Source organism: Ceratina calcarata, unplaced genomic scaffold (genome assembly GCF_001652005.2).
Source record: "Ceratina calcarata isolate Rehan_Ccalc_2016 unplaced genomic scaffold, ASM165200v1 scaffold48.2, whole genome shotgun sequence".
In the NCBI taxonomy this organism is placed as follows: domain Eukaryota; kingdom Metazoa; phylum Arthropoda; class Insecta; order Hymenoptera; family Apidae; genus Ceratina; species Ceratina calcarata.
In genome coordinates, this window is record NW_017172225.1 from 857,661 (window position 1) to 870,199 (window position 12,539).

Genomic DNA, 12,539 nt, shown 5'->3' on the forward strand with positions numbered 1-12,539 from the left:
TGTATACACTGTTGCGTGCACAGGATCAAGGCTGCACGTGGTGCAGGTTTATTTTTGAATGGCCTGTAACACACTGTAACGTGTCCAGAGGAAACAAGGCTTTTTTTCCCTGGCTCGTCTTGCGTGCGGCCTTGAGATATTTATATGATTTTTCGTTCCTCACACCCGCGTGTCGAACCGTAACGTTTTTTGATAATTCGACGAGCCCTTCTTTTAGGTCGAGTGACTGTTAATTAGTCGGCTTATCAGGTGGACACTCGACGATGGATTTTTCTTTATCCGAGTAATTATCGTCGAGTAATTCTTTGACGAGGGTAAATCTCCCACTCCCAGATTATCGATCAACCTCGAGTTAAGTTTAGTTTGCCCGATTCCGGTTCACCGCTCTCTTCCTGGTTCCGAAGCCACGCGATTTTTCATTTCTTCATCGTTGGATTTCGTAACGCGTTAACTCGGTCCCATTCTCATAGGTCATGGAAATGTTTTAGGTCGTTCCGTGTCTCGTTAAAAGTTCATTAGTAGTCTTTATTTCTAATCGGAGTAGTAATAATTTCGCGCAGTGACGTAGATCAGTGCTGCGTCAGACTCGCGACAGTCACGCATTGATCCCGGTTAAGTAGTTACGCCCAAAACTGGTCGGACGGCCCGACGCTACTAAAACTCGCGGCTTTCACTCTCCGTTGTTTAAGAGCTTGATTATCCTTACGGATATAAAGTTCGTTATACGAGCGAGTGAGAATGATGGATTACGATAATTCAAACGTTTTAATCGGAACAGATGTTTCAGTAAAGAGACAATATAATTCAAGGAGTCCAATTGGAATATCGGATAGCATTGAGTCAATAGCAATCAGAGTCCTCTCTGATCATTGGTGGGATTAAACATCGATTCGAATCACTCATTGAGTAAGTAGTCCTCGCGTTGCATAGCACGGACTCTTTTATCCAGGAAGGTCATCGGAACGAGATGACTCACGCGGGATTCGCCGAATGCTTTCACTAATGCCGTGTCGAATCGCGGCCGTATTGATCCGCCGGGTCGCCTTAAGACGAATCGTGAGGGTCGATTTTCGGCTGGCACGCGAATCCGCGCGACGAATTCGCGTTCGGGGGGATCATGGTCACGGCACGAATCGTCCCTTATTGCGGCATCGTGCACGTGCCCACGAGGAAGGTTCTGTTAATCGTCTTTCGGGGAATTCCCAGCCGTGGATCGAAGGTAACCGTGCACATGGAGGTGAAGGTCAAGTTCACCAGTCGGACTCACGGCCTATCTCGACGATTCGCTACCACGGCTCTTCTTTCATCCTTCGGCCCTCGTTTCTCTTGATTCAAACTTTCTCCCATTTTTCTTCTGTAACTTCGCTGTATTCTTGTCACGCGTAGAATTTGATTTTAATTGATCAATCAAATATTCGTTGGAAACTCGTTAGGAGAAGCTATACATCTCGGAATTGTCTAAGATTCTCTGAAACAGCAATTTAGAAAGTTTTTCAGAGCGCGGAGGGAAACAAAAGTGGCAAAATTTTCTCCAGACGAATATTTCCAGCGATAAATCCACGTCGAGGGTGATTAGGGCTGGTTTTGCTGCTGTGGCAATAAATAAAAACAGTGGTTGCTCGCCGATAAAGCTGCGATACCAGATAATAGGTATGTGTAGGAAGCTCCTCGAGGGTCGCCGAGATAAAGAAGTGGCTGCAGCGGCCGTGATTCTATAAGAAATAGCATTACCCCTCAAAGAACCTAACAATCATCCTCTTAACGAGCTGTTAGTTTCGTTTCCTATCTCTACAACCCCCTTCATAAACGTAGTAGCAATAGTACCTTTATTGCATTCTCTAAGTTTATAAAGTCTTGATTACTTAACATTTGAATTGTTACAATCTGGTTCCATAATAATTTTCCAAAAGCATTTCAATACTTCACGTTTCAACGAGAACTATTGTCGATAGGAATAATAGTTGTCTATTATTAATTCAGTACAGAAGAAAATTCGCTGATAATTAAGTCACGCGAGTAGCGCACGTGTTTCCTGTAAGAACTGTTTGTTTCAAGGAACAGTGTTCCCTGGGTATGAATTCTGAGTCATCCTCAGGGCGAGCAGGGTCGCGTTACATCATTAATCTCTCCCCTGGTAGAGAAGGCACTCATTTCCACTACTTGGGATTGTTCATCGCTGTGGCGTGACAGTTTTAACGAGCACAAAAATTGCTAAATTGATTTTTCAATCAAAGCCCAACAGCTGTGATTTCAATCCCCTCTCGGCATAAAAAATGTTTATCTCATTCGACGAATTATTCGTCGAGACCATTAAATTTTATGAACATGCGGACGTTCGTAGAAACTGTAATTAATGTCAACACCGTTTGGACGATCGATCTTTCTCTTATCTGTATCAATTTTTCCCTGAGAAAACACGGTCTTAGGAAAATCCCGTAAACGGTGGAAAATACGCGGACAATGACCGGAAATTTGCGAGAACCTCTTACTCACCCCCGTCTTTAGATGCAACGACCGTACGGCCGCACGTGTCTCTTGAATTTTTCATGGGACTATCGCTTTGTGAATATAGGAAGCGAACGCGACTCGGCCGATTCGTATCAAGTGGTCAGTTTCTCAAGTAATCAGATGCTACGGTTGAAGCACCGTTCACAACCGTGTCCCCACCGCAATATTTAAAATGGTACCTGATAAATCAGGGGTAAAGGCAATGACGAATTATTTAGAAAATCTGGCAATTATGTTTTATTCGTGAAATAGATATAGAAATACACAGTTTTATGCATTAGAATTGCAATTCCTATTGTGGAGTGAACTAAAGCGCTCTATAGTTGCCTTCCTCCACGAGAACCCGCGAGGTCTATGGTTGATGCAAAATGCACTGCTGCGTTTGAATAATGCACCATCGGTGAGCAAAGGCTCCACGATGTTGCGTATATAAGTAGTGCACCGCAGAAACGTCATACACGTTCAGTAGCGTTTGATGAAACCGTATCGCCAGCAGGGGCGTTCTTACGCACGCACAGGTACGTTCTACGCCATCTGAAAATTAAATGTAAAACGATGAGGGTAGATTGGGAAGAAACCTTTGATATGATAGCCCGTTAAAATGACTCAGCCTCCCTCAATGATTGAACCAGTTATTTCTACCCAGATTTCTTTAACGGTTAATCGTCGATCTCGATTATATTCTTCGAACGATAGCTTAACGTAGATTGGACTATCTTTCTCTCTCGATGAAAATCGGTCCGGCGTTAAAACACCCGCGTTATTTTTGGTCCAGAGGCCTACAGAGAGATATAACCTGTCAACCGGTCGAGTTTCTCTCCCTCTCGCTCTCTCCACCACGTTCTTTCATTGATGCTGGCGTCAGAAGACTGTCCTGACGTAGCCCTGGACCAATGCCAAAATTGACCAGTCCTCGACCGGGAACATTACGTATGACTTTTGCTGCCGGCTCATCGTTAAATGCAGTTCACAGTTTGCCACGCCAGTAACACTCCCGTTCTCGAACCGAATCAACAGGGTGCTCCTCTTCCTCGTTCATTAGATTTTCATCAACGTCCGTTGCTACGACGTCGTTGACATTAGATATGCAGGAGCCATCCTCTTTTTCCTATCATCTTCTCTAAGGAGTTTAATATCTTAGGCTTCCACGATTGAAAAATTCTCTTCGATCCGATTTGTCTGATGAAAATCAGAAATGATGGAAATTCTGTTTCGATGAAAGGAGGGAATTGGTAGTTGCAATGAAATCACAGGCGGAGACTGAAATGCAACTGTCGGCAGAGAGAGAGAGGAACCGGATGCTAGCAGTATTGATCCGACATGAGCCCAAAACCGCTTCTCTATAGCTCCTTTCAATTTCAGAGCATTCTTCCTGATCGTCCATCCGTGAATTCATGCCCCCTGACGAACGGAGGCACGTGTTGCTTTCTCCGACATGTCCTCGCTTTGTCAGTAGAAAAACTGTGATTCGAGTTCGAAATTCTTTGCCACCGTTCCCTTCATCTCAAACTGTTCCTGAGGGAAATGTCAGGAACGATACTTGGAAATTGTTATCCGGGAGAATGTTTAAAATTGAACGTGTAGATAATTGCTTATACCAGTCGTGGTTGGGAGAAGAGGGTGAGGAAAAAAGGTGGCGAGAGATCGATGGTACTAAATACGCTGCGTACGTATATCTGTCGATAGAGATACGTGGCCAGTCGCTTGGGCATCGTCGTGAAAATATTTTCATTATAAATAGCGGTCGATTCAGCGCAGAAGCCGTTCGTGCTTTCACGTGCGATCCCTCGAGTTCACCGCGTGTTCGCGCGAAAAACTTTTTGCTTCAATCAGATATAACCGCTCGGTTCCAATAAGAATTATATGTGTACATAGTTTTAACGAACAGTACGATTTTTTTATATCTCGTTTGGATTGACTTGGAAATTTGTAACCACGGTAGAACATATCGTCTACTTTCGTACAGGTTGGATCTGTTGTAGATTTGTTCTTCGTTCCAAAGATATCTTCGAGCATTTGGGGAATATTTAGAAGTATCGATCCTTAGGAATAAATACAGAATCTATAAGTAGAAGCAAATAAATATTGGATATTATCTAAGGAGGAGAGTATTTGTAGAAAAAATATATAGACTACGTTGATCCTCATCGGAGTTACCGGTGCACAGGAAATGGCCAAGGTTTCTGCTTATCTTCCGTCAAGGCTGTCCTAAATGGCATCTATAATTCAGTACGCCCGAGCTTTCACGAGAACGCATTAGGGTCCCGATTGTTGAAAATCCGTGCAAGAGAATCGTAGCTACTCGTGGGAAGGTGCGAGAGATGATCCGTCTTCGTCGTTTATTCTCTGCCCTATTTGCTGGAAATATAGGTCACGGGGTTCAGCTACCCTCGGGTCGACTGCTGTACGGGTTGACCCGACAAAATTTATCCGGTTCCCCATGATTCCGTCGTTGCCCCAGTTTTCCCGTTGCAGAATCCGAATTCACTTTATTAATTAAGCGCTAGTGTATTCCCAGGTTGGCTGTAATTATTTTCTAAAACGATTTTCAGCAGACGGATGAATTATTAAACGGTTTAATTCTTATCTTTTAATATAATTTTGATTTGGGTCGCATATTTACTTTGCAGTAGATCGATGAACATCTCTCGCGTGAATCGCGAATCTGATCTTCGTCTCCCTGAAAAGCCAAACCATTTTTCGTAGAACAGTGAACAAGCGAATCTGGTACTGTTCAATATTATTTTTATTAGATCACAGAAGCTTGACGTACAAATGCTTGCTGGAATAAACATGACACGATTCCATAGAATTGTTTTATGACGGATTGAGTAACTCATTGAAAACAGTTGTACAATTATAATTCTAGTGGCGACAGACGTCAACGATCGTTCTAATGTCGTAATAGGCGATCGACTTATGCCTCAGGATATACAACTAAAATAATACCGGTTGGATCCGGGCCAGCCGGATCTCGCCATTGTCTTTTTAGCTTCTCGTAGTAGTCATCGGACTTGTCCATCGGTGAAGAAAATCGTGCGGCAGCTGCTATCGCTTTTCCTGATGCGAATCACGCGAAAAACAATCGTCCAGTCGTTGTACGCGCTTTCTCTCTGTTCTGGGAAGCCCGTGATCGATAATTTTGCGTCTGGCTTCGAGGCATCGTGGTCAGAGCACTATTTGGAAATCGGTTACCCTCGGTTCGATAATTGCATAATACGCAAATTCGTTGATCACAGTTAAGAGTATTATGCGATACGCTCCTCCGTTTCCGGGAGTTCCTTTTCCACTTCCGTGGGATTATAAACGGTTTCGCGAGAGGGAGACATAAAAATGAGAATGGAAATAAAGTTTACTGCGGGAGCGAATGTGGCAGAGATACTCAATCGTCCCGGAAAACCACCTATCCCGCGCACACTGCGGCACTCGATTCCTACTCGATTTGAACTTAGTCAAAATTTGTCAGCTGCCTCTGGCAAATAGGATTTTTCATCCTACTGTTAAATCACGCGGCTCGATATCGCTTATTCTATAAATATCGCCCCCATCCGTCTCATCTTACTTCCGGCATGGTTTCACGCTTCTTGGAAGTTGTTGGGCGAGCGTCGTCTACTACATCCGACCGAAAAAAAAAAGAATTCGATCTTCCATAATGAAAAGTCCACTCGAAGTTGTATTAGCCTGTCGCTCTTCGCTCCGTTCGTTGTTTAATCAACGCGGTGGACGTTGCCAAAGGAGTTTGGCACCCTTTCATAAATATCCTGTAGAACCGATTGGTATTGAGAGAGATTGGCTAATTTTCTATCTACTTGACACCGAGCGAATCGATAACAAATATCGTCTAGAAGTATTTATATTAAAAAAAAACTGGAAGATCTGAGCCTGTTGTATCGTACAAAATTTATTTTAATAAAGTAATTTATTGACAACTTATATTACGGAACAGTTCTGTTTTCTTCCTTTCTGGAGCTTATATTCATTTGAGAAATAGATGCATTGTCAGAAAATGGTTGAAAGGTATCCTTGTTCGAAATGTTTAACACGCGGAGGGTGGCCGTTGCGTCTGTCCAGGGAGAGTAGGTCGTTTCCATGGCGACAAGGGGTGCATCGGACTGGCACGTATTGCTAAACTGAACGTACCCCCCTGGCGGCCTCTAACCTCCCCATATATCCCACCTCCTGCGGAATATCCTACCCCGTGCTCCGGCCGTCTCCTCGTGGCTGGGTCATCCCTCCCGCAGGAATTAGGTTACTTCCTGGAATTGGGTTTTCCGACTGGTCCTCTCTTCTTTGGACCGCGCGAAAAATTCTTTCCCGGCCGCTCTCACCCTTGGCTCCCAAGGCCATGCTCTTTGGAACGCTTCACAATAGAGCTGCTCCAAAATGATTAATTAACTCCCGATAGGGCGATTCAATTTTCTTTACATCGTGCAACCATCGACCTAGTTTCCATTGAACATTATTATTTTTTTAATCGAACCGCGTTGTATACACGTGTCATTTTTAAAACCCGCTGAAAGGTGTTTACAAATTGCGATGCGTCGGCAAACTAAACGCACCCCTTTCGATCTACAATTAACCCGGTGTATCGATGTCTTGATAGACTGATTCAGAATGCGTCATCGGGAGGAATAGCCTAATGTCGCGTGTCGGAAACCATCGGACGGGGCTGAAAGTAGTTCGAACTACGTGTTTTAACTTTTGTTCCGCCGTAACCCTACGAGATTGGGGAAGATATAGGACGCTATCCCACACGATTCCAAATTAACGCGGTTGTTATTGCACCATTCGACATCAATATCTCGCATCGATTATTCTCGATGAGCGCCGTTACTAGAATCCTTCATTTCATCTGTTTAAAATGGAAATTGGAGCTTTAAAAAAGTGGCTGCACCATTTGAACATCGGGCACATAAAAATCGATTGTTTCTGAAACTTAGTCTCCGCTGTCTCGCGCGGGCACACGTTTTCTTGGAACAGCGGGTTAGTCCTTGATCCTTCTTTACTCAGCAGCTGGGAGACCCAGTTTCTTTTTTCGAAGGAGGACACCCTGTATTATTCCAGGGGATACAGAGGTGCACGACCTAGTTACGCTTGGGCGTGTTATATGGGTCATAGACACCATTCGCAGCCAGTCGTACGTGTCACGCACACACTTATACACTCTCCAGAAATTACGCTAGTTTCCACGGAAACGTGATCCTCCGAATACGGGGTACTCGGTTTTATAGCCAACGTATATCGTGCAATTATCAAGAGACATAAATTCGTCCAGATAATGATCGAAGGAAGGAAGCATTTGACCAGGAATACAAATGCAACCGTTTGAATATATTTCTGTATTTTATATAATCGATGCAAATTTATATATCACGGTAGGAAGTATGTAAATTGCTTGGCGATGCACGCGCGAGCTCGACAGGCCCTGGGTAGAATTTTCCCTGTACGACTAAGCTGTCTCTCTTCCTTCCGTCATTTCCTTTTAACCCTGAATCGCTGAAAAGCTTCTCGCTGAAAAAGTGCCACGCGCGCGTCCATGATACTCTTTTTCCTAAGACGATCTCGAGGACGTTTCTTTGATCGTACGTTCCTCGATGGGGTGAGGTAATTATGAGAGAAATGATAAACAGAAAAAGATTAAAAAATCTCTGCGAACTTGCTCCTTCGGATCTCTCATTGAAAGTTCATTTCGCCACGACTTCTGAGATTTCCTTAAAAAATTGCTTGACCTTTTCAGACATGAAACAGCGTTTTCTGTCTCCTTCCCTTTCGTTAGAAATTCTCTGAAGGATCTCGCGGTCCGCGATCATTACCAATTACAGCGACACCCGGTGTATTCTTGACACGCGCACGCGTGCACTTGCTCGACACACGTATTTTATTCTCTCTTTCCCTCTCTGTGTTCTCTCCAGTGGAGAACCGATGAAGTCGGTCTGCATCCTCGCTAAGTATTGTATCCTACACGTCTTTGTAAAAAATATTTCAATCATTCCTTTCATGATTTTCAATCCCTTTGCAAATTCTCTTTGTCTCTCTCTATCTACTGTGTTCTTCTCGTCTCCCTTCTCCTTGTTCTCTCTCTGTCCCACCATCGGGCACAGTCGGTCCTTGTCGCTCTCGTTCCTCTTTCCCCGTCTCATCCGCAAGCCGAGGTACCCGCGTTCGTTTCTCTCTCAGTCTATCGCGCAAGGCGGTTTCGAAGCGACGCGTATCGCGCACTAGATTGTGGCTGGTCCAGGTCTCACCTGCGTGTTCCCTCGTGCCCGTCTTTCTTTTATCTCCTGCCACTCTTTTCGAACGAATCGAATCCCTGGTCTCTCTGTAATATCCTGTCTCTTCGATTCTGCTTGTACCGGTAAGGGTGAAGCAATGATCGTGTCGGTTTGGTTCGAGGATGGATCATCGTAGAGAAGACAAACGAAGGTGGTGGTTATTCGTTTCAACAGATGCTCGGTAGAGTACGAGGAAGGGACTGCGGGAGAAAGAGTGTATTGCTATTTTCGAGACGTCGTGGAGCCCGGCCAACGCGTGCGTCCGGTTCACGGTACGAAAAAAAACGAGAGAGGGATTCGCGGGTGGATGGTAGATCCACGATAGATCCTGCGATCGATCCGTGGCATCCTCCTCTCATCGTGAGAATCGTTCGGCGATCAATTCGAACCGCGCGTACGATCGTCCAGCCGATCGTTAACCCGCGTTAACCCTTGATATTTAATTCGGAACGAATTAATCGGTCATTAGTTGTCGTGAAGAAACTCGGTTTCTGTGCTTTCTCTGAGAGTTCGGTTCGGATCGAAAGTGTTTCGTGCGAGAGAACGATGATCAAAGAGCGTGGGATCTATCGTCGATCCGAAGCAGAGGACGAAGTTCGGGTTTAGTCAAGAGAGAAGATGCTTCCATCGAAGATCTAGTGCTCTCAGTTCGTAGCAATGATTCCTATACTTTGTCGATTAATCGTCATGGAGATTGGCCTCTGGAGGTTCGTTCATCGTTCCATCATCGATCAACAGTTTTTTTACCGATCGAATAAAATGTTTTTACGTTCCGTGTGATTCTTGTCACGTGTAATGCATGTACCAGCTAACTTGTGACCAGAACGCGATGCTAATGAATCTGTGATCAGATAGCGGAACGAGATACTTGCTGGTTGATCACAGAAAACAATTAGGGTGTTCTTTGTGTTCCCTTTGCATAAACGCGTCGTGTTGTATCTGCTTACAGAATGTACGATGTTGGAAGGTGGCCGTGCAGTGATTTGCCTCCTTGTATCAGCGCGACGAGCTGCACGCCACCCAAAAGATTCACGTACTAACCCAGTTGCACCTGTTTGAACAAAAAGATACCACCAGTTGCAGAATCCTGCACCGTGTAACCCCATGACGCATTTAACACATGGCCCGCCTGGAGAGTAAGTGTTATTTCGCCGCTCGCTCCTCCCGTTTCCCGCTTTTTCCACGTCCGAATCTCCTTCTCTTCCTCTGATTTATCGAACGAGCCGCGCGCGCTACATCAAACAAAGCGGTTCCAAGAAACCCGTCTACTTCCGTTTTCCCTAGCGAACAATCGTACTTTATACAGAGGGATCGCTAATTAGCCCGAGAAGCGAGATACAGACGCGCAAGCTGATTAATGCTTTCCTTTTCTATAAATAGTATATTAATTCTCGCGCTATCAAAGGGGTTGATCTTCTCTGCTCCCCGTATTCATACGTTTGCACGAAGAGTTTTTATTTTATGAAATGTATCGTTGAACACCGGATCACGCGGGACAGCAAATTTCGCTGACAATGTCTCGAGGACCGTCGCGCGGCTCACTGATATAAACATTGTCAGTGAAACATTGTCGATAAAAACTTTGAAAATGTCTTCATCGATTTTTATTCCGAAAAGATATCTCGTTACGTGATTGAGAGACTTGGATCAGAGTCGAGTTTCGGTTGTTTCAGTACCAAGTATAGTGGTGCATAAAGGCAGCAGGTCGCACAGTCGACCTGATAGTCCCACGGTGGTGGTGCGAGGAGGAATGCCCTCGCTGTCGTCCACCAAGCAAGGCTTCGTCTCGAACGCGTCGTACCAGGACAGCCCAGACTCGGATATGATAGACGGGAATACTAATCCGAATGTCGGCTCTTCTCCAGCATCGAACTCGCTCCATCGCGGAGGGTCTTGCCCCTCTGAAAAATCAGAGACGGAGAACAAGAATTTTCGCAATAGGGTGCGTGTCTTTCGAATCTCGGACGGCGCACGTTAAGATTCGAACGATACGCGTGGGGACGATGTTTTTAAGAATGGGAAAGTTCTTTTCCAGACAAATACAAAAGTGAAACTGCTGGTCAGAAGTCTTGCTATGAGAGAGTCAGCGTCGCCTCCTAGGGACCCGCAGAACGGCTCGTCGCCGCCGCAGAGCCCGCAATCGATGGATGGCGAGAAGAAGTTCGTCGGCAACCTGTCTCCTAATTCGAACGCAAAGCTTAACAACAACGAGTCAATGTTCAACAGCAATCTTTGCCCGAGTCAGTCCCCGAAACAGATGCGCAACACGGCTACGTCGCCCACCTGCCGAACTCCATCTCGAAATGGTAATAGAATGAAGAAACAGAATTCACGTCCGCGTGCTTTTTGGATTTTATCGCGAGAAAGGGTGTGTTCGTTTCCGTCGCAGGTCAATCTAGTCCCTCTCAAGTTCACTCACCAAAGAATAACACGTCACCGACGAACGGCAACAAGCAGGATAATCAGCGGAAGATGGCAGGCTCGAACGTGGTTCAGAAATGCAATAACTGCGTGAAGAACAATCAGAATGACAGGCCCGGATTGCTGCAGACGCCGCTGTCTCCGTCGAAGTCGGGCCAGGCGTTGCAGCACTCTCCGAAGAGCACGAACCTGGCCCAGAACTCGCAGAACAATCAACAGAAGTCGGAACAGCAGCGCAGACCGAACATGTTGAATATCTGCAACAACCAGTGCTCGATGCAGTGCGGAAACACTCTGTCCGTGAGCAGACCCAGCTCGCGGCACAAGCTTAGGCATCAGAATTCTTCTCAGGGTAGCTTCGACAGCGCGTCCCCTTGTCTCTCGCGAGGTTCGTGCATTATATTCACCTCCTCTTTGCTCGATAGCAGAAATTTGGGATCGTAGACGAGTTGAATTTTTCTCATCGCAGATAGCAGTACAGAATTGTACACGGACAGCACCGGCATAGATTTGGAGCATTTCATAGCCGAGACCATAAATCGTAACCAAAAGGATCGCACGGTGCTCTTAAAAATCGAGAAAGACTTGATAGAGTTCGCGAAGGACAAGCAGAAGGTTAGTCACAAGTTCCCTAACATGTCCTCTTACAATAGGATGTTGGTCCACCGAGTGGCGGCTTACTTCGGCATGGAGCACAACGTAGACCAATCCGGATCCTGCGTGATAGTCACCAGGACGAAGAACATGCGGATTCCGAACACACGGTTCAAGGAGCACATCAGGGACGACCTGATACTATCGGAGGAACCACGTCGAAGCATCCTGAAGAGAGACTCGAGCTCGTTCGAGGACAGCTTCAATTTTAAATCGCCCGACAGACTGTCCGGCGATTACTGTCGTCAGAGTAAAAGTTTCGAGGAACGGGAAGAAGAATACGAACGCGCACGACGGAGGATATTCAAAGACAGCGGCGAGGTCACATCTTGGCCTTACTGGTCGTCCTCCGAGAGCTCTGACGCTTCCGCGAGGTATCGTCTGCTCCATCCATCGGACCACACGATGAGGTGAATATTGCTGATGAAAGGTTTTTTCATTGTACCGTGGTTTAGTCTATGTTGTGCTTGTAACAGGCAAACGAAGCTCGTAAAGGGCGAGTCGTTTGACAGTCGGGAGTCCTGCCGAGGTTCGGTGCTAAGGCCATCCGTATCTAAGTCGTTCAGCTTCGGCGGCTACACCAGGGGCATGCTATCCAGGGGTGACAGCGTCACGTCTACACACAGCGCGGGAGCTCGCCTCATGAAGCAAGGTTCGTTCACCTCGTGATCATAACTTTGGAAC

General features: G+C 45.8%; 1 protein-coding gene and 1 long non-coding RNA gene across 13 annotated transcripts in view; one reads left to right on the forward strand and one right to left on the reverse strand.

The window, feature by feature from the left end:
• LOC108627842 (cAMP-regulated phosphoprotein 21) overlaps positions 1-12,539 on the forward strand; it is a 60,121-nt gene that overhangs the window by 2,012 nt on the left and 45,570 nt on the right. For 4 of the 12 annotated variants that reach the window (XR_003389541.1, XM_026815932.1, XM_018029378.2 and 1 more), the window contains exons 1-7: positions 8,709-9,487; positions 9,730-9,916; positions 10,454-10,722; positions 10,816-11,086; positions 11,170-11,589; positions 11,671-12,265; positions 12,311-12,507. Coding sequence is in view for 11 of the 12 variants with exons in the window: in XM_026815932.1 (XP_026671733.1) it covers positions 9,901-9,916; positions 10,454-10,722; positions 10,816-11,086; positions 11,170-11,589; positions 11,671-12,265; positions 12,311-12,507 (1,768 nt within the window). In the remaining variant the exon portion in view is untranslated. Of the gene's footprint in view, positions 1-8,706; positions 9,488-9,729; positions 9,917-10,453; positions 10,723-10,815; positions 11,087-11,169; positions 11,590-11,670; positions 12,266-12,310; positions 12,508-12,539 lie in introns of those variants that run through there. The other 8 variants (XM_026815927.1, XM_026815930.1, XM_026815926.1 and 5 more) reach the window with 8 other exon arrangements.
• Positions 2,728-7,682, reverse strand: LOC113464694 (uncharacterized). Its single transcript, XR_003389542.1, has 2 exons — positions 5,132-7,682; positions 2,728-5,044 (listed from the first exon to the last, which is right to left on the reverse strand). It is a non-coding gene; the product is annotated as an uncharacterized LOC113464694 (long non-coding RNA).